Source organism: Mesocricetus auratus, unplaced genomic scaffold, assembly GCF_017639785.1.
Source record: "Mesocricetus auratus isolate SY011 unplaced genomic scaffold, BCM_Maur_2.0 Super-Scaffold_100011, whole genome shotgun sequence".
Lineage (NCBI taxonomy): Eukaryota > Metazoa > Chordata > Mammalia > Rodentia > Cricetidae > Mesocricetus > Mesocricetus auratus.
Window position 1 is genome coordinate 12,348,306 of NW_024429195.1, and position 19,261 is coordinate 12,367,566.

The following is a 19,261-nucleotide window of genomic DNA, read 5'->3' on the forward strand; positions in this document are numbered from 1 at the left end:
CAGAGAGAGATGATGCTGGAGTTCATCATAGTGGTCCATAGTCAGGAAACAGAGAGAGATGATGCTGGAGTTTATCATAGTGGCCACAGTCAGGAAACAGAGAGAGATGATGCTGGAGTTCATCATAGTGGTCCATAGTCAGGAAACAGAGAGAGATGATGCTGGAGTTCATCATAGTGGTCCATAGTCAGGAAACAGAGAGAGATGATGCTGGAGTTCATCATAGTGGTCCACAGTCAGAAGCAGAGAGAGATGATGCTGGAGTTTATCATAGTGGTCCACAGTCAGGAAACAGAGAGAGATGATGCTGGAGTTCCATCATAGTGGTCCACAGTCAGGAAACAGAGAGAGATGATTCTGGAGCTCCATCATAGTGGCCACAGTCAGGAAACAGAGAGAGATGATGCTGGAGTTCATCATAGTGGTCCATAGTCAGGAAACAGAGAGAGATGATGCTGGAGTTCCATCATAGTGGTCCACAGTCAGAAGCAGAGAGAGATGATGCTGGAGTTCCACCATAGTGGTCCACAGTCAGGAAACAGAGAGAGATGATGCTGGTGTGCCTTGAGAATTCTTGTTCCTTTTTCCATTTGAATCACTTTGGGCCTAGTCCGTATTTAGGGTGAGTTTTTTGCCTCAATTAAACTACTCTAAAAGTGCTATCACAGATATACCCAGATAATTTGTGTCTTGAGTGATTCTGAAATCTAGTCGAGTTGATGAGGTCAAACATTATAAGAGACTTATATTAGAGCCTGGGAGTTTAGTGTGTAAGATGAGGGTGTTCTGATTTTGATAGGAAGCAGAGAGAAATGCCGTTCTCAGTATCATCTGACTGGATGGTATAAAGTGGCCACACATCACTGTGCTGTACATACAAGTTTGTGGTGGCACTTATGTCACAAGCTCAGCTCTTCATATGGTGAAGCATATATCCTAATTGGTACGAAGTTTGCATTTTTGTTTATGTGAGACATGGTCTGTGCATTGCAGACTGGCCTCAGACTATCATTCCTGCTTCAGCCTTCTGAGTGGTGGAATTTGGGGCATGAACAAAATTTGTACTTTTTTTCTTCTCTTGTTACTATCCTTACATTACCCAGTTTTAAAAGAATGCATTTCCAGACTATGCATAGTGGTGCACACACTTAATTGCAACACTCAGGAAGTAGAGGCTGGCAGATCTCTGAATTTGAGGCTAGCCTGATCTACACATAGTGAGCTCTAGGCCATCCAGGGCTGCATGGTGACGCCCTACCCCTCCTCACAGAGGGAATGGCAAGAAGGGGTGTGTTTCCATGAAGGTGCCTTTAGAAAAGTTTATGTGAGAGGCAGTGTTTTGAAGTTTGAAGATAAGCTATTGCTAGGTTGAATTCTGAGCCTCGCCCTGAAAATGAAAGTGGTTGCCTGTCCGCCTCCCCTTATAAATGTGTAGTGCTCAGTAATAAACAGCACACAACAATGTCAGTTCTTCCTGGGGTGGCATGGTCAGTTTCAACCTTCTACTCTCATTGTATGTTAGCTACAGTGAAGCATTTGCAGAACCGTCCTGTTGTACTTTCAACCTCTTCCAGCTCACAGGGCTCATGTGGGGTTTGCTCTGTACCCCACTCAGGTTTTTCACAAAAGGGTCTGTAGATTTTTGTTTGTTATTAAACTCTTGACTCTTTGGAGGCCTGCCACCCAGCTCCCAAATAAATCATGCAGAATCTTATTCTTTCTTATGAATGCCCAGCCTTAGTGTGGCTTGTTTCTAGCCAGCTTTTCTTTTCTTAAATTATCCCATCTACCTTTTCCTCTGGGCTTTTATCTTTCTCTAGTCTTTTTTTTTTTTTTGTTTTTTTTTTGTTTTTACGAGACAGGGTTTCTCTGTATTTTCTCTAGTCTTAATACCTTTCTTTCCTTCTTACACTGTGGCATGCTGTGTAGCTTGGTGGCTGGCCCCTGGAGTCCTCTCTCCTTTTCTCAATTTCCTGTCCTCTGCCTGCCAGCCCTACCTATCCTTTCTTCTACCCAGCTATTGGCCATTCAGCTCTTTACTAGACAGGCACAGTAACACAGCTTCACAGAGTTAAACAAATGCAACATAAAAGAATGCAACACATCTTTGCATCATTAAACAAATGTTCCATAGGGTAAACAAATGAAGCACATCTTAAAATAATACTCTACAAAAAAAAATCCCCTTTTAAAAAGAAAACCCTCCATGACAGGGTTCTTTTTTGTTTGGTTTTGTTTTGCTTTTTTGCTTTTTCAAGATAGGGTTTCTCTGTATTGCTTTGGAGTCTGTCCTGGAACTCGCTCTGTAGACCAGGCTGGCCCCAACTCACAGAGATCCGCCTGCCTCTGCCTCCCGAGTGCTGGGATTAAAGGCATGAGCCACCAACACCCAGCAGGGTTCATTTTGTTAATCACACAAACTATCAGCATTTTGTAGACACATACTAGTTACTAGCACCATTAGCAACATGCCAAAAATTACACTTAGCAAAATGTTGCTGTTTATTTTGAATGCCATTCATAACAATCATAAATATTTTAGGTATTTTTTATCAGTAGTTCTTAAAACTTACAGAAGTCAGATATAACTTGGGAAAAATAATTATGTTGTACTTAATTTTAGGTGTTGAAGAAAATATTCAAGAAGTTGTTGGACATATCACTGAGGGTGTGTGTCGGCCTCTAAAGGTAAAGAGTTTCATGGTTTCAGGTCTCTAACCAAAGTATTGACTTGTTCTTAGGAGTTCAGAGAAATTGATAAGTGACAACTTGAAATCAAGGTACAGTTTTATCAAAATATCAAATCAGCTAGGCTGATAAAATGCACTGAAACTGAAACCATTGCCTGCTCTCTAAGAAGATGGGAACAGCTGTAGTTTACATGTATCAACTGGTTTTATAGGTCATGCTTCCTGCGCCACTGGTAAGCAAGCGAGGAGAGGCATTAAGTTGGATCAGCAAGTGAATGAGTGTATTCATGCATTGCCTCAAGCATGCGCCTTCCTCTTGTTTATCATACTAATGAATGATGATTAATCCAAGTAGGAGCGTACTGACCTGTTGCTGCCAGACTGCTTGCCGTGCAGGGGCAGGCTTTGAAGTCAGCAGGTCCAGAACTCATTCTGCTCTTGTCCCAGTGTTTACCTTTTCTGAAACAGTGTGCTCGCGTGGGCCCCGCTCGCAAGTACCTCCCGTGGACAGTGGTGACGGTAAAGCGAGGCACCCGCCACACTCTTGACGTCATGGAATCACAGAGAGCTTGGCAGTGGACTGACTCCCTTTAGTGTGTAGACGTTAAGTTTTATGATTTATTCTTATCATAGACTCAACATTGTTTACTCCTAGATTTTCTTTGCTGTTTTGATCCAGACAAACAAGCCTCAGGTGACCTACCTTTTGAGTTTATTGTGCTTACAAATTCAAATACCACAATAACTTGATAATAAGTATTTGAAATTACCTTATGCCCTCCACCAAATGAAATACTTCCTGTCAGTGTGATGTTGAGACATTCACAATGCATACACATTTTAATTGTTTTGTATATACTGGCAGTTGATAAAAAGAGGTGAAATTAAGCCCTTACCAAACATGGTGACACATACCTAAAATCCCAGCATTCTAGGTGGCTAGTTTGAGACCAACCTGGATGACATAGTAAGATTGAGGCCAGTCTGAGCAATGCAGAGACACCCTGTCTGAACATCACCCCCCCAAAATTTTTATTTTCCTACAACTTTCCTTAATAACTAAGTACCTATTATGTTTTTAGGAGATGTTTAGCTGCTTAAAAATTAAGAAGAATAAATTTTATGTTGGTGAGATAAAGCAAGTAGATCACTGAGCAAAATATTAAGATGGAAGTTGTCATTAGAAATTCAGGGAGGAAATTTTTTTCCTCACATTTCCACATCACAGTCGGTCACTGAGGGAAGTCAGGGCAGGAACCTGGAGGCAGGAGTGGAGGTGGAGGCCATGGCTGCGTGCTGTGTGCCGGCTTGCTCTCATGGCTCGTTCAGCCTGCTCTGCTCTGCAGTCCAGGGACCACCGCACGTGAGTGGCACCGTGACAGTGAGCTGGGCCTCCCACACCTCATCTATCAAGAAGAAGGACCACAGAGTGGTCCACAGGCCAAAATACTCTAGCTTCTGCTAGCTGACAGAAAGTGACTAGCACTCAAGCCTGTTTATTTCCAGTTTTTTGTCTGCTTGTTTTAAGAAATCTCTAGTCTGTTCAAAACTACTTCCATTGTTGTATGTAGGATGCTGTCTCCTCAGCATCAAACTCACAGTAAGACTCCCGGCTAGAGGCACGAGGATTTGTGAGTCTGCCTGCCGTCTTCAGATCCATGGGTTACAGCCCTTCCTCCCCATAAATGTTCATCTCTTCTAATTAAATCCGTAGTGTGCCATGTGCTCCTGACCTCCTTAAATTACGAGTTCTGTGAAAATAGATGTACACAGATAAGAGGTGTGGGAAATGGAGCTGGGCAGCACTTGGCTAGGCCGTTACTCACTCCCTGTGAGGTTAGGACATGGGAGCTGTCTGCCTGTGTCCTGTTCCCCTGTGCCCCTCCAGACCCTCCCCGCTCTGGCGTTAACAGGACAGCACTGCCCATTTCCCTGTGTCCTGACTTGACTGCTGTACGATTCCCTGCATCCTGTCTGCCCCTGTACGCATCTGCCCGAGTCTCCCTTGTCCCTCTAATAAGGACGTGATTTACCGAGGACTCGTTCTCCGTTCTGACTCCCAGCCCATTGCTGCCACGGTCACATCTCCTCTCGTCTTTAGTTTTTATTTTCCTCTTGTAACAAAAATTGCATTTCCCCCAAGACTTTTGGTTTTGCAGAATGGCTGATATCTCCTGAGGCCTTCGGGAGAAGAAGTGCTCCTTTGTGTGGCATTGTCACACTCTGCTTTTCCTAGTTGCCTGTGCTGTCTACTGTGACTCCAGGGTGTCACTTTCCCTCCAGAGCTCTGGGCTGAGAGAGCTGGGCTCTGGTCATTTCTGTCTTCCTTCCTCCTCCTCTTCCTTCTTTCCTTTTTCCTTTGTCTACCCTTCTCTCTCTCTTTCTTTCTTTTTTTTTTTTTGGTTTTTTTCGAGACAGGGTTTCTCTGTGGCTTTGGAGGCTGTCCTGGAACTCGCTTGGTAGTCCAGGCTGGTCTCGAACTCACAGAGATCCGCCTGCCTCTGCCTCTCGAGTGCTGGGATTAAAGGCGTGCACCACCAACGCCCGGCTCTCTCTCTCTCTTTCTAAAGAGATTATAATTGTGGGGCTTGTTGACCAGCTGTCTAGTCAGCCAGTGACTGCAGGTTCAGGGAAAGACCTTGTCCAAAAGACAAGATCGAGAGTGATGAAGAAAGATACCTTATATAGACTGCTGGCCCTACACAGCTATGCAAGGGCGTTCACACCTGCATGCAACCGTGTGCACGCACACACACACACACACACACACAAGAAAGGTGTTCATATGGAAACTGATGATTTTTAAATATAAGTGTCACTCCTTGTCTTAATTGCCTCATGCCAAAGAGAAGTCACTTTCATAAATATGCACATGTGAAGATAAATTAATTCCTGTAACTTTGTAAAATGTTACAACACAATACACACATATATTTGCTATATCCTTACATCAAAGAACAGAGACGCCTCAACTCTCAGAGGGTGTATTGAGCACATGCACTGTTAAACCCGATGCTGCAGGGATTGAAGGATGTTAGCAGCAGAGTTTAAAAAGCAGGCAGATAATCCTAGGAGGAGCAGTGTAAGGACGGACAGAATAGAGGGTGTGAGCAGTGGCTGGGAGGAGTCGTTTAAGGAGACAGAGCGGCTCACCCTCACCTAAGGTCTGGCTGTGTCCTGGCAGCCCTACAGCTGGACAGATTCGTTGATGTGAACTTGTGGCTTTCCTAGTCTCTGCTAACAGGAACAAACGGTGTAGCGCAGACAGAATTCTTTCTTTCCTTTTGTGAGTGGTGCTGACTAAGCTTCTGTTTTTAGCAGTGCTGCAGCTGCCTTTGCAGTTTGGTCTTACACAGTGGTGCTGAACCTCAGAGTCGCCCTGCTCTAGTTCAGTATTGCCTGCTTTGAGCCAAATGTTGCAGATAGTGAGTCAGTCATTTTTAAGAATTCGTACTAAAATGTTTATATCTTATGACAATATGCAGAATTTCTTCAGAAAGCATTTTCTGGTTGTCAATATAATGAAATTGAGTTTTTTTTGTATTGTTTATACTCCATCATTAGTGAAGAAAAGGTGTACTTTTAAGAAATAAATGCTCAGGGTTTTTTTTTTTTTTCTTCATGTTTCCATAGGTTCGCATTGAACAAGTAATACTTGCTGAACCTGGGGCAGTTTTATTATATAAAATTTCTAATCTCCTCAAGTTTTACCATCATACAATCAGGTAATTGAACAGTAAATGTGCTTGTATCCCCTGGAGTGTTTCTTTGTAGTCAGGACACACTCCTGTTTCTTCTGTGTATCATGTGAGACCATCTTTGCTTGGTGTACCTGTTTGTCTTGGGGCTGTCATTGTTCTCCCCTTCCTTTTCCTACCTAAGCTGCTATATGAAGCTGAGTAACTATAGTTTGTACATATATTGTTGGTAAGATATGCTAGTTTAATGAAAAGAACTCAGTGTTATGCAATCTAATTATCGAATCAGTCAGAGCTATTGATTGGCTTTCTTCAAATGGAAACCAGACTTTGCTGTATAATCAAGATGCATGTGTGTTATGTTACGCTAGAGAAGGGAGTGTTTGCATGCCACAGACTTCGGCTCTGACTCACTGCCTTGCTAAAGCGTGTCATGAAATATTGGAAGCGTGGTTCAGGCTCACTAACCCTTCCCCAGAATGCTGGGGACCAGAATTGTGGACTATTAGGAAAGCCTTTACCCATCCAACACCGTCATCTAAATACCCATTCCTGAGTGCTCTGAAATCGGGAGCTTTCTCTACAGTGACGTACACGGTTCCGTACTTCAGACCCTCATACTCTGGATACTCCAACTTGAGTTCGCTTCTTTCCCTCTTTAATCCCCTTCCTCAAATGAAAAGAAAGCTGGCATTTATATGAAACTGGGGTGATTGATTTTCATATAAGATCATGTACATACACATTCATATTTAAATCTGTTTTTGCTTTTCTTGTTAGGTCTCACTGTTTAGCACAGGTCAATCAATCTATGAGTGTCTCCCCCTCTCCTGCCCCCTGGTGTGTATGCGTGTGTGAGACATATGCCCATCCTGCATGAGGAGGCCAGGAGAGACTGTCAGGGGACATCCTCTGTCACTGTTTGCCTTACTCCCTTGAGGACCTGCAACTTGCCTTTTAGGCTGGTCACAGGCTCGTGCGGCCCACAGTGCTGGGTTACAGGTGCATGCATGGCCTTTGTGTGGGTGCTAGAGGTTCAGACTCAGCCCTCAAGCTTGAAAACAAGCGGTCTTATTCACTGTGCATCTCTCCAGCCTCCACAACTAGACCTCTGTAGGGCACAGCACTCAGTGAGCTAAAGTGTGTTAGCTTCAGCTTTGCAATCTGAAATGAAATATTCTTTGTTTTAGTGGCATCGTTGGAAACAGCGCAGCTACTCTACTGACAACAATTGAAGAAATGCACTTGCTCAGTAAAAAAATATTCTTCAATAGCTTGAGTCTCCATGCAAGTAAGCTGATGGACAAGGTGGGTGTGGCCAGCATCCCTGAGCTTCAGCCATTGAATGGGCTGCTTTCATGTTTTGTCTTGAGTGATTTCTATTTCAAATTCATGTTGGAGAAGCTTAGGGCACCTCAGGTCATAGTTTATCTTTCTGGTTTAGTGTAACTGTATCCTAATTGGAGAGAAATCTCAAGGTGAATTTTACCACCTTGTTTTCTAAATATTTCGATTTTAAACATTTTTCAGTGCAGAGTTTTCAAATATGTATAACTAAGGTGAGCTGCCAATGTGACACTGTGGAGCCTGGAACTCTTACAAGATGCTTTTTCCAGCCTGGTTCATGGTTTCACCTTCCAATGACACAGCTTTGTCTTCTGTATCGTATACACGAACATTTGTGGACCTAAGTAGAAAAGCTCCATGTGATATAAACAAACAACAGAACCCAACAGGCCCGTCCAGTTGAGCGCTGTAAGTCGAGCAGAGTTCTGTACAGGAATAATGGGGTTCTGGTGCCTCATGCTTCTGTGGAGGCAACTAGCTGTCCTGTCTTCGTCACACACTGACCTTATAGTATCAGAAGACGGCCCTGATCCTAGTGGTTCTTCTACCTCACTAGTGCTTTCTCTTGTATTCATGGGGCTGTTTGCAAAATGTTCTTTTTTATGTCTTTTTCCTTTCAACTTGTTAGAAGATGACATGCAGCTTGAGTGTGGCTTTGTAAACTGTGCGTGTGTGTGTGTTAAATCATCCTCAAGTCTTTGCCTTTTACTTAGTGTATATGACCCATTTGCATCTGGCTGGCTCCCTGGAGTGAGTTTGTTGAGTTCCTCTGTTTTCTGTCTGAGTCTTCATCTCCCTGTCTCCACTACTTCCTTTGCTTTCTCCCTCCCATTCAGCTCTGTTCTTTCTTGTGCTGGTTATTATCATAGATAGCAATGTGCTACATCATGTGAACGTGTTATAACTTTTTCTTCATGAAGTTGTCTTTCCATTCACAAAGAGGAAAAGAAAATAGAAACAAAGCTACTAAAAAATAGTTTTGTCTTGATATCACTTTCTCCTGCCTCCTAAAGACTTGCTTCTTCCAGAAATAGAATTGTTGGGTGGCATTGTGCTTCTTCCAACCCATAAGTATGTGACATATAGTGCATTTTGGTGACACGTTGGTTGTTAATCTTAGTGAGTTACAGGAGGTTGTGAGCCACCATGTGTGTGCTGGTAATTGAATTAGGTGCTGTGGAAAGAATGGCCCGTGTTCCTCACCCCTGCGCCATCCCCCCAACTCGTCTTTTGAGTTATGCTGTCTCCATGGAGACCACAGCACATTTATGTTGGGGTTCAGTCAGCTGCATGGCCATTGAGATCAGTGTTCATCAGATCTGGGGGGTCATCTACCATTGTCTCCTCCAATACTTCCTGTTCCTTGTTCTTTGTTTCTTTTGGACCCTACATTGTGCCGAAGTTGGTGTCAGGGTCCCATGGGGTTCTGTTCATTTTCATTTCTTGCTGCTCCACAGACCAGATAGTCTCTGCTCACCCTGTTTCAAATTCAGTGACCACTGCTTGTGCCTGCTGGACCCCTGTAGTAAAATTTCCTTTGAGTTATTTTACTCACCTGTAGCATTTTTAGTTAATTGTGTCTGTTGTTTTCACACTTCTATGGTTGTCACAGACCATATTTTACTGTTTGTGCGTGTGTCTCATAACTTGTCTTGCTAATATTGCTTTCATAAAAGAAAGTATTTTCACAGGGCACTCTGCCATTCCCACTGATGTCAATTATTCATTAACTTTTATGCAGGAAACGTTCTTAAGTAACTGACATTTCAAAGTTTTCTCTTTTTCTAGGTCTACCTGACATAGGCTATAGTTCCTTACAAAGACTCTAATTATCAAATTTTGTTTCATTTACAATACTTGACTGTTAAAGTTAAAAGTCCTCTGCTCTCCTTTTAAAGTTTTCTAGGCAGAGTCTCAAACTTGCTTAAGTTCTTTTTTGTATTGAAAAGAAATGAGTAAAAAGAAAGCTCACAGGGGCCCTCTGGTGGTGCTTCCAAGCAGCAGCAACATGTTAGGCCTAACTTCCCTTCAGAGGTAGCTGGGGCCTCTTGTCAGTAGCTGAGGCAGGATACCATCCAGTCCTTCAGCATCCTTCTGATGCTCTGAGGACTTAGCCTTCCCAAGGTCACACAGTGACTTAAGTGGCAGATCCAGCATTTAAACTTATCTTTCAAAAGTTTGCGTAGCCCATAGGTGAACCTGGAATTCTCCAGGGGCCTGTGATGGAGAGTGGAGTCAGGAGCCCCAGCCTAGACACTGAGCCCTGGAGTGCATGGCTCTCAACGATACAGCCATTCTCAGTGGCACTGCAGCTGCAGGGATTTCTTTATTCTGATAATTTGGGCTAAGAACAAAATAAAACCAGGTTACGTTCAATATGTAGTAAATGCAATTATAGAACTCAAGTAAACACTAACTTTTCTCATACATTCTTGAGCATTAATGTAGAAAGTTATAGTAATCACTCCAGGGTAGGCTGGTCACCCTGTCACTCTGAGCTGAGTACTTAGACTGGCAATAACAAGTTGAAAGTTCCTAGTGCATCAGACACTTGTGTTTTTATCTGTGTGCTGTAGCTTCCTGAAGATAACGTGGGTAGAGGGTAAACTGTTCTTTTGGTCCAGGTTGAGCTCCCACCACCTGACCTTGGACCCAGTTCCGCCCTGAATCAGACCCTCACTTTACTGCGGGAGGTGCTGGCTTCACACGACTCCTCAGTTGTCCCCTTGGATGCTCGGCAGGCTGACTTCGTGCAGGTAGTTGTAAATCTTTGATTGTTCGCTCACCCTCTACTATACATTCTGTCAGATGTTGGCACATGTGACCATATACTTTGACGATCCCTTTATTGTTGACTTTTCTTCAGTATTAATCAGCTCTTGGTTTAAAGGGTGATTGAGTGATGCCCATATTTAAAGGGTGATTCAGTGATGCCCATATTTACACTCTCTGGTTTTGTTGTTAATCTTTCCTTCATGCACTTCTATAAGTTGACTATCTTCCAGTTAGTTTGGCATTTAATTCTGAAAGGTTGTAACCCCAGGACCATATCCTGATTAAGAAATAAGAATTCATTTTCTTTTCATTTACAGGTTTTGTCGTGTGTGTTAGATCCTCTCCTCCAAATGTGTACAGTATCAGCCAGCAATTTAGGCACAGCTGACATGGCTACGTTCATGGTCAACTCACTGTACATGATGAAGACAACATTGGCTCTGTTTGAATTCACCGACAGGCGCCTGGAAATGCTTCAGTTTCAGGTAAACTGTGCTAGACAGTAGCTTCTCTGTGAGTCTGCTTTTGCAGTGTGCTAGCTTTAAGTTACTAGCTTTTGACAAATGTCAATGGCCTGACTTCATGAATTCCTTAAGACGGTTTGTCTGAAGGATGTACACACACACACACACACACACACACACACACAAGCGTACACATGCACGCATACACACAATTTTGTTTTCAGCTTTAAAGAAGCAGAATGTGAAGTGGTTAAGGAAATTGATCAGATGATACTATAGGATGGAATGAGGAAGCTCTGTGATTCATTTGAGTGTTCAGTGCTGTGTGCAGATGTGCAGATGTTGTGTTTTATAGCGTATTGTAGTTCACAGGCCATGTAACTGGTGCAGCGTGTGTTACAGAGGCCAGACACCTTTTATCCATGTGTAAAGCAGTATTAGGCAAAACGCTGTGGTTTAACGGGCACTGTTCCCATAAGCCAGTGTCTCTCAAAGGTGTGTAATGGGTAAGTCAAAGCCATTCACAAGGCACCCAGTGACATAATACTGGTGGATGCGGTGTTCAAGGGAACCAGGCTAAAGCAGAAGGCCCCAAATGTCTGTCACTAGAAGCCTAAAGACTGCTAGTGGGTACAGTTGCCTTGCATTTTTCTGAGGAGTGGCTTTTGATACATCTAAATTTTCTGATTTCTAATTCATTTGAAAACATTTGAGAATGATCCATAATCATAAAGTCTTAATAATTTTGGAGTTTGTTGTAAAAAGGCACAGCTATGAACGTCTCCCATTCATCTATCTGGACATTCATTTCTTTTGGAATTTATATTGGTAACTCTAAATACTTGTGTATGTTGCCACTGGAGATTTTGGCAAGGCTTGATTTTTTTTCTTCTTCTAATTTTTTAGGTTAGCACACAAACAATGGGCTTCATGATAGCATCGTCATACATACATGTGGTCACCTTCCCTCCTCTGCTGTCCTCCCATGCCCTCACCAGCTGGTTAGCTCATCCCCCTCAGTCCCTCCTGCCTATTTTATGTCTTCTGTTGCTCTCTCTGTGTCCCGCCGTCCTCACGACCTCGGCCTCCTGTCTCCTGATCGCCTCTGCTTTCTTGATCTGCACACATATAGTCTCAGATGGGTGATTGCCTTACACTGAGTTTTCTCCTTTCCAGTGCAGCTAAACTTCTGGACCACTACTGTGTTGGCATGCCATCAGCACACATCCTGTGCTAGCTGAGCCATGGAAGAGAAAATGATTAAACTTTATTTCCATGAACTTAATATACTTCATAATATGCTTTTTATATTTGTCACTAATCCAAACTCAAATCTGCCATTCATCTCGTGCTTCTCTTGAAAGATTCGGATGAACTTTCTTAAAATGTTCATTGTTTTTCATTACCAGCCGTCACATGTTTGTCCTCAGAGTCCTTTACATTTTCTGCATGGCACAAGTTCCATATCTGTTAAATGTTAGCTTGTCCAGGGTCTGTATTCTCCCCACCCACATCTGATATGTCGTCTGGACCTCCACACATACTGTCAGAGGCATACAGAGTGGTGCAGTCGTGGTTCATGCAAAGACACAGTTTATGTTGTGAGACGAGGGTTCTCGATGCCCAGGCCTCATCTCACAGATCCCCTTGCTCTCACTTAGCTTTTCCAGCATTGCTGTAACTCCAGGCAAGTCCAAAGCTCCTGTTTGGAGCAGCTGGGTCTGTCCAACTAGAAACCTGTGAGGATACTTCAGGTGCTTCCCCAGAATATTTTAGGTGCTTCTCTTTTCCTGGTATTTCAATCTTAGACATTTGAGAGCCACTTCAGTTTGAAGATTCAAATCTTTCACTTATTCATTAATTTTTTTAAAAATCATTTCTGTGTTACTGTCTTATGTTCTGGAGATCCTGTCTTTGTTTCATTTCATATCATGGATCTGTTCTCCAGTTTATTCTGTCTCTCTAGCTTGTTTCTTTGATACTCTATCTTCATTATTCCTTCAGGTCACTAATTTGGTCATTAGTATTAACTGATTTCCTTTTCGTGTGTGTGTGTGTGTGTGTGTGTGTGTGTGTGTGTGTGTGTGTGTGTGTGTGTGTGTGTGTGTGTGTGTGGTTTTCGAGGCAGGGTTTCTATGTATAGCTTTGGAGCCTGTCCTGGAACCTACTCTGTAGACCAGGCTGGTCTTGAACTCACAGAGATCTGCTTGCCTCTGCCTCCCAAGTCCTGGGATTAAAGGCATGTGCCTCCAATGCCCAGCTTCTTTTCACTTTCATTAAATGCTTGTATCTGAACAAATTCTTCCTCTTCTTTTCTTTGTTCCTCTTTTTCTTCTTCTTGTCATTATCATGATTATTATTATTATTATTATTATTATTATTTGGTTTTCAGTAAATACAAGAAGAAGTAAGGGCTCTTAATTGTACTTCCTTGGGAATTTTCATTAGAAAGAATAATGTGGTGAGCTTCTTAGCGGGAGGAGTGTAAGTATTGGGATTGCTTGAACTAGGCAGGCTTTCGTGTGGTGACAGAAATGAGGGTTGGCGGGGGCTCATGGTAAAACTGGGGACGCTGTGGTGTGGAAGGGAAGGGAGGACCTGGCAAATGGGACGAGCGGCTCCTTACTGGGACGCTCTCCTTCAGGCACCCCATTCCTCAGCTGCAGGTTCCTCAGATTGGACTGTGCAGGGAATGGGGGGGGGAGGCTCAGAATGTAGCTGTCAAGCCCTTGTTATCCCTGAGAGTTCGTTTTACACAGCTGTTGTGACTTGAGTTCTGCGTCTGAAGTAGCTGAGCAGCAACCCCTATTCCTTAGCTCGGGGCCAGTCCTAGAGTCCTCTTGAGTCAGAACTTCTTAAGTAGTGGGGATTTCTCGAGAGGGAAGAAAAATCTGTTGTGGAGGCTGCCTTGGGCCCCACCAAGACACGGCCTCAACGGCAGCTCTGTTTTACTGCTGTCACTGTTAGCTCTCTCCTAACGCGTTCTTTGTGCTGCATTTCATTCTAGATTGAAGCCCATTTGGACACTCTTATAAACGAGCAAGCCTCTTATGTGTTGACTCGGGTTGGCTTGAGCTACATCTACAATACTGTACAGCAACACAAGCCTGAGCAGGTGAGCACCGCTTGCCCTGGCAAAGGGCAGCTTAGGGGTGGCTCCTGGAGGTGGACTCTAGATTTTAATATTGACTCTGCCATGATGAACAGTTCTCAATGTTTATGTCCTCCGCTGAGACGGGGGTAAGCATAGTGTCTGTCATAGGCTCAGGAGAGTGCCTGAAGATGCAAATAATTCTCAGTTAGAAGTAATGAAAATGCTTAGGGATTAGTTACAGAAGATGTCACTATACAGAAATGGGTATTATGAAGTGTACAACATGTTCATACTGGGGGAGTTTAAATTTTACTTTCAGCTGAATGGGTATATGGATTGCTATGCAAATAATATTATCCTCCATCTAATTTAGCAGATCAGTAAAGGAAAATGTTCTGGGCTGAAATGATTTTACAGAACCCTAATAGTGATAGATCCCAGAGAAATGGGAGACCCTAACACAAAATAAGATGAGAAGATTGTCCAAGTTCAGAAAATCGTGTAGGTTCTTTGAACGAGAAGTGTTTTCTCTTAACTGCAGTAAGAGTAGAGCCATAGATGAGGAGCAGACCAAAAAGTAAGCTGCTTTAAAAAGCAAGGAATTCTCAACTTTCACCCCCGGAGAGCCAGCTCCTCACTGGTCTCTGTTTCCTGAAACCCCGTGGCTTCAGCGGCCTCCAAATGCTACGTCACTTGCTTTTCTTGCTTTGAGTAACCCTCGAGTGTGGTGGTATTTCCCTAGCTGATAAATGTGTGGTTTTGCTCCTCATTTATGGCCCTAGTCTTACTGCAGTTTAGAGCAAACAACTTACTTTGGAAGCACCTATGTGAGTTTCCTGAAAGTGGGCAATCTTCTAATAGACCATTTTTATAACTTTTTTGTAGGGTTCTTTAGCCAATTTGCCCAACCTAGATTCTGTGGCACTGAAGGCTGCAATGGTAAGTGCATAAGGAAGCGTTTCAGTTGGTTTCCTTTGGCAGTGCTAACTGTGGGTTACTGTGCGGTGATAGTGTCCTGGACGATAGTTTCTCTCTTGATGTATGCACCTGCTCAGTTGGAGCTCAGTAGTAGCTCCTGTGTGTCTGCCGCTTTTATCAGCTCTGACCAGGGTTTACCATTGCTGCAATCTCCCGTCGTACCTTGATCAAGTCACCATAGTTAGGAGTTCTTCATTTTCAGGGTTGGTTCCTAATCTGATGCAGAACAGGAGTGGTGACACGTGAGGTTAGGTTGTGAGTTCCAGACTGTGTTGCTGTGAGTCCTGTTTAAACTTGTGTTTTTTTCTAAGATGATAACCGAAGTTGGATTCATGTTTTAGAGTAGTTTATTACTCTTCAGCACGAGATTCACAAAACCTTTATTTATTCTTTCTTTCCCAGTGATCAGCTCTCTTGTAGCAGTAGTAGAATGCTTTCCTGGAATTTATGCAGCCCTGCATTCAGTTCCCAGCACTGTACAGTGTGTACACACAGACATTCACATACACACTTGGACATAGTCACACACATGAACACACTCACCGGTTACATTCACACAGGCATATACATGCTTAAGCACATTCACACTGATACACATATTCACACTCACTCATACATATACACTCACAGTCATATACACTCAAGCATATAGTCTCATGCATATACTAATACACACACATGCACTCATACACATTCATATATACTCAAACAGACTCAAACACAGTCATTGACACACATAATCATCCATGTGCACTCCCAAACACACTTGCACACACTCATGCACACACACACACACACACACACACACACACACACACACGCGCCGACTTCCTTTCTGTATGAGCACCACTTTGGGCCGCATGCTCTTCTGTACTATGCTTGCACTGTGCATGAATCACAGATATGCATATATGTTCTGTGCATATCTCCCCATGGCATGACTTGTGAGTCACATAGCCCTGTCACTCATAAGATCACCCCTCTGCAAGTTTCACGGCAGTACTGTTGCTCTAACTCTTTAATTGATTCATCTGGAAGTCACCTTCCAGAGCCTGGAACCTTGCCTACTGCAGTTACCATCTGTCCTGACTTCTTCAGATAATCCCTAACAAACTGAATGGCCTCTGATGAATAATTGGATAGCAGAGATGCCCTACATATCACTGCCTTAGTTTTTAACTTATTATAGACGACTCTGACGAAATCAACTTAAGGGAGAAAGGGTTTGCTTTAACTCACAGTTGGAGGTGCTGTCTGTCCTGATGGGTATTTGAAGCAGCTGAGCACTGCAGACCATAGTCAGAAGAGAGCAGTGAATGCAGACACATCCAGCCCCCTCTCAGCTGTTCATGTGGCCCCGCCCCGAGATCAGTGAATGCAGACACACCCAGACACATCCAGCTCCTTCTCCGCTGTTCATGTGGCCCCGCCTCATGAAATGGTATCGCCCTGTCTCAGTGTGGGTCTTCTCTCAACTAACCCAGTTAAGACCGTTTCTCATCCACAGCCCATTTAGATAGTCCATTGTTGAGACTCCTGGCCAGTTGAATCCTGCCAAACAGACAGTTGAAGTTAACCATCACAGCCACCAGGACTAAAAGTAACCAAAGGCTTGTAAAGTAACAGGCTTGCAGGAGAGATAGCAGAAGTGACAGTGTTGCTGTAGACAGACAGTCTACAGCTCAGAGCCCTACGTGAGACGGATAGGGTATACTACATTGTGGTAAAGACCTCACAGAGAAGTAACAGTCGTAGCATATACACCCAGTGAAAAATGTTCTAGAAAACTAGAATTTCAGAGGAAAATGTATGTCTAAAAAATTTCTTATGACAGTGAATGAATTTCAGGTTCACTTAAAAAGACCCAAGTTTCTTAGACAGTTACTTGTAAGGTTGAGAGCCCGAGATGGATCCCAGAACCCATGGAAGCCTGGTGTGGTGGCGCATACTTGAAACCCAGTGCTGGGAGGAGGAGGGAGGGAGGAGGGTGCCTGGGGCTCAGCAGCCAGTCTAGCCCACTTGGCAAATTCTGGGCTACTAGGACACTGTCTTGATGGAAAAAAGATGAATGAAACCTGAAGAACAATGCCCAAAGTCGTCCTCTGTCCTCTATATACACATGAACACTTGTACACAGGCACCCACATACACATGTGCACACAGGGACATGCACTCACACAATGAAAGTTGTGTGTAAGCTCTTTGACTAACCACTATACTTTTCAAACATAGGTCCAAGTAAGTTAATACAGACAGTTTTAGGGTGTTTCAGTTATAATGTTTTAGGAAGCCCTCCTTCGAACAAAACCCCTAGACGAGCATAATAGGGGCGTTTCTGATGTCAGTGCTCCCTAGATGAGGATGATAGGGGCGTTTCTGATGTCAGTGCTCCCTAGATGAGGATGATAGGGGTGTTTCTGAAGTCAGTGCTCCCTAGATGAGGATGATAGGGGCGTTTCTGAAGTCAGTGCTCCCTAGACGAGGATGATAGGGGTGTTTCTGAAGTCAGTGCTCCCTAGACGAGGATGATAGGGGTGTTTCTGAAGTCAGTGCTCCCTAGACAAGGATGATAGGGGTGTTTCTGAAGTCAGTGCTCCCTAGACGAGGATGATAGGGGTGTTTCTGAAGTCAGTGCTCCCTAGACGAGGATGATAGGGGTGTTTCTGAAGTCAGTGCTCCCTAGATGAGGATAATAGGGGTGTTTCTGAAGTCAGTGCTCCCTAGACAAGGATGATAGGGGTGTTTCTGAAGTCAGTACTCCCTAGAAGCGGCTGTTCAGTAGCTCCTTAGCCAATCGATGCATTTCGTATCCCATTCTTCTCCCAGGCTCAGTTTGACCGCTACCTCTCAGCCCCAGACCACCTGCTGATGCCACAGCTCAACTTCCTGCTCAGCGCCACAGTCAAGTAAGTGTCTGCTCTGAAGGAGGTGGGGGTTTCAGAACATTGTAAACATCAGATATTGCCTTTGAAGAGCTATAGTTTACAGTGTTTTTCCTGCCTTAGTGCCCCAAGGAATTAACCTTGGCAACACGATTCTTTCTTTGTATTTCCCTCCAAAATCTCTCATTAATATATAATTATATTTTGCTAATGATTTTAAATTGAGGTGACTACAATTGCAGTTACATAGGCACGATACCAAATTCTAAACATGTATTCTAAACATGTCAAGGCAGTGTCATTAATATGGACTGTTTTGTATCTTATTGGTTTTCTGTAGATCTAAAAGTATTAAATATTACAGATGTCTCCTTAATTTAGAGTGGGGATATATCCATGCTGGTAAACCCATCTAAGTTAAAGTGGCACTTGACATCATAGTTCAGAACAGAACATGGGTCCACACTAGCATGGTGCCAGGACACACGGATCACACTAGCTTGGTGACAGGACACACGGATCACACAAGCATAGCGTCAGGACACACGGATCACACTAGCGTGGTGACAGGACACATGGGTCCCCAGACTCTGAGTCCACTGAGGTATACACAGTGCTTTACCCTCTTTTTTTTTTTTTTTTTTTTTTTTTTTTTTGGTCTTAAGGTTTGACTTTCAAAGGAGATTTTGATTAGACATTCAGTTGTAAAGGAAAATATTGAGCAGATTTAAGGGACCAGGAAGTAAAGCTGTCTAGAAAAATGGAGAAAGAAATAGAAAAATTAAGTGATTTTAAAGAGTTTTTCCCTTTGGATAAATTTGAAAGATGCCGCTCTTTGATGCCAGACCCAGTGTTCACTTTGTGCCCCATAGAATCCACAATTATGACTATATCAGTATCAGAATGTTCCAGAAGTAACTTAACTAGTGGAGGGAGTATACATGTTTCTAAATGAACATACAGGAAAGTGTATATGATTAAAGAGCTATTTTTTAGGGTCAATTTTTCCTTATATTCTTATATTTATTAAAAGTAAAAGCATGGATTTAGTGAAACAATTGTTTTCTTTTTGATTTGAAGGAAGTGGGATTGTGACTAGCACTTGTATTCACTATCTGTGTGAACAGTAACCTATATAAACAAAACTAAAACCAGTTTTTAATTAAGGAAAGGAAAAGAAACATGAGTGAAATAATAGCTTATGGAAACCTATAAGCTGAAAAGCAGCAATAGCCTGGACAACATTCTAGAGATCTCAGAAAACCCAAGCCTAAAGTAAGTTCCTGATGGGCTGATGGAGTCCAGCGGTCAGGGCTGTCTGAAACTCACATTA

At 43.2% G+C, this 19,261-nt stretch overlaps 1 protein-coding gene across 1 annotated transcript in view; it reads left to right on the forward strand.

Annotated features, from left to right (window-relative positions):
• Positions 1–19,261, forward strand: part of Cog6 (component of oligomeric golgi complex 6) — a 43,000-nt gene that overhangs the window by 16,719 nt on the left and 7,020 nt on the right. Inside the window, exons 11-18 of the mRNA XM_005077589.4 lie at positions 2,624–2,688; positions 6,324–6,415; positions 7,579–7,696; positions 10,360–10,491; positions 10,828–10,995; positions 13,982–14,089; positions 14,954–15,007; positions 17,873–17,952. Coding sequence (XP_005077646.3) covers positions 2,624–2,688; positions 6,324–6,415; positions 7,579–7,696; positions 10,360–10,491; positions 10,828–10,995; positions 13,982–14,089; positions 14,954–15,007; positions 17,873–17,952 — 817 coding nt within the window. The remainder of the gene's footprint in view (positions 1–2,623; positions 2,689–6,323; positions 6,416–7,578; positions 7,697–10,359; positions 10,492–10,827; positions 10,996–13,981; positions 14,090–14,953; positions 15,008–17,872; positions 17,953–19,261) is intronic.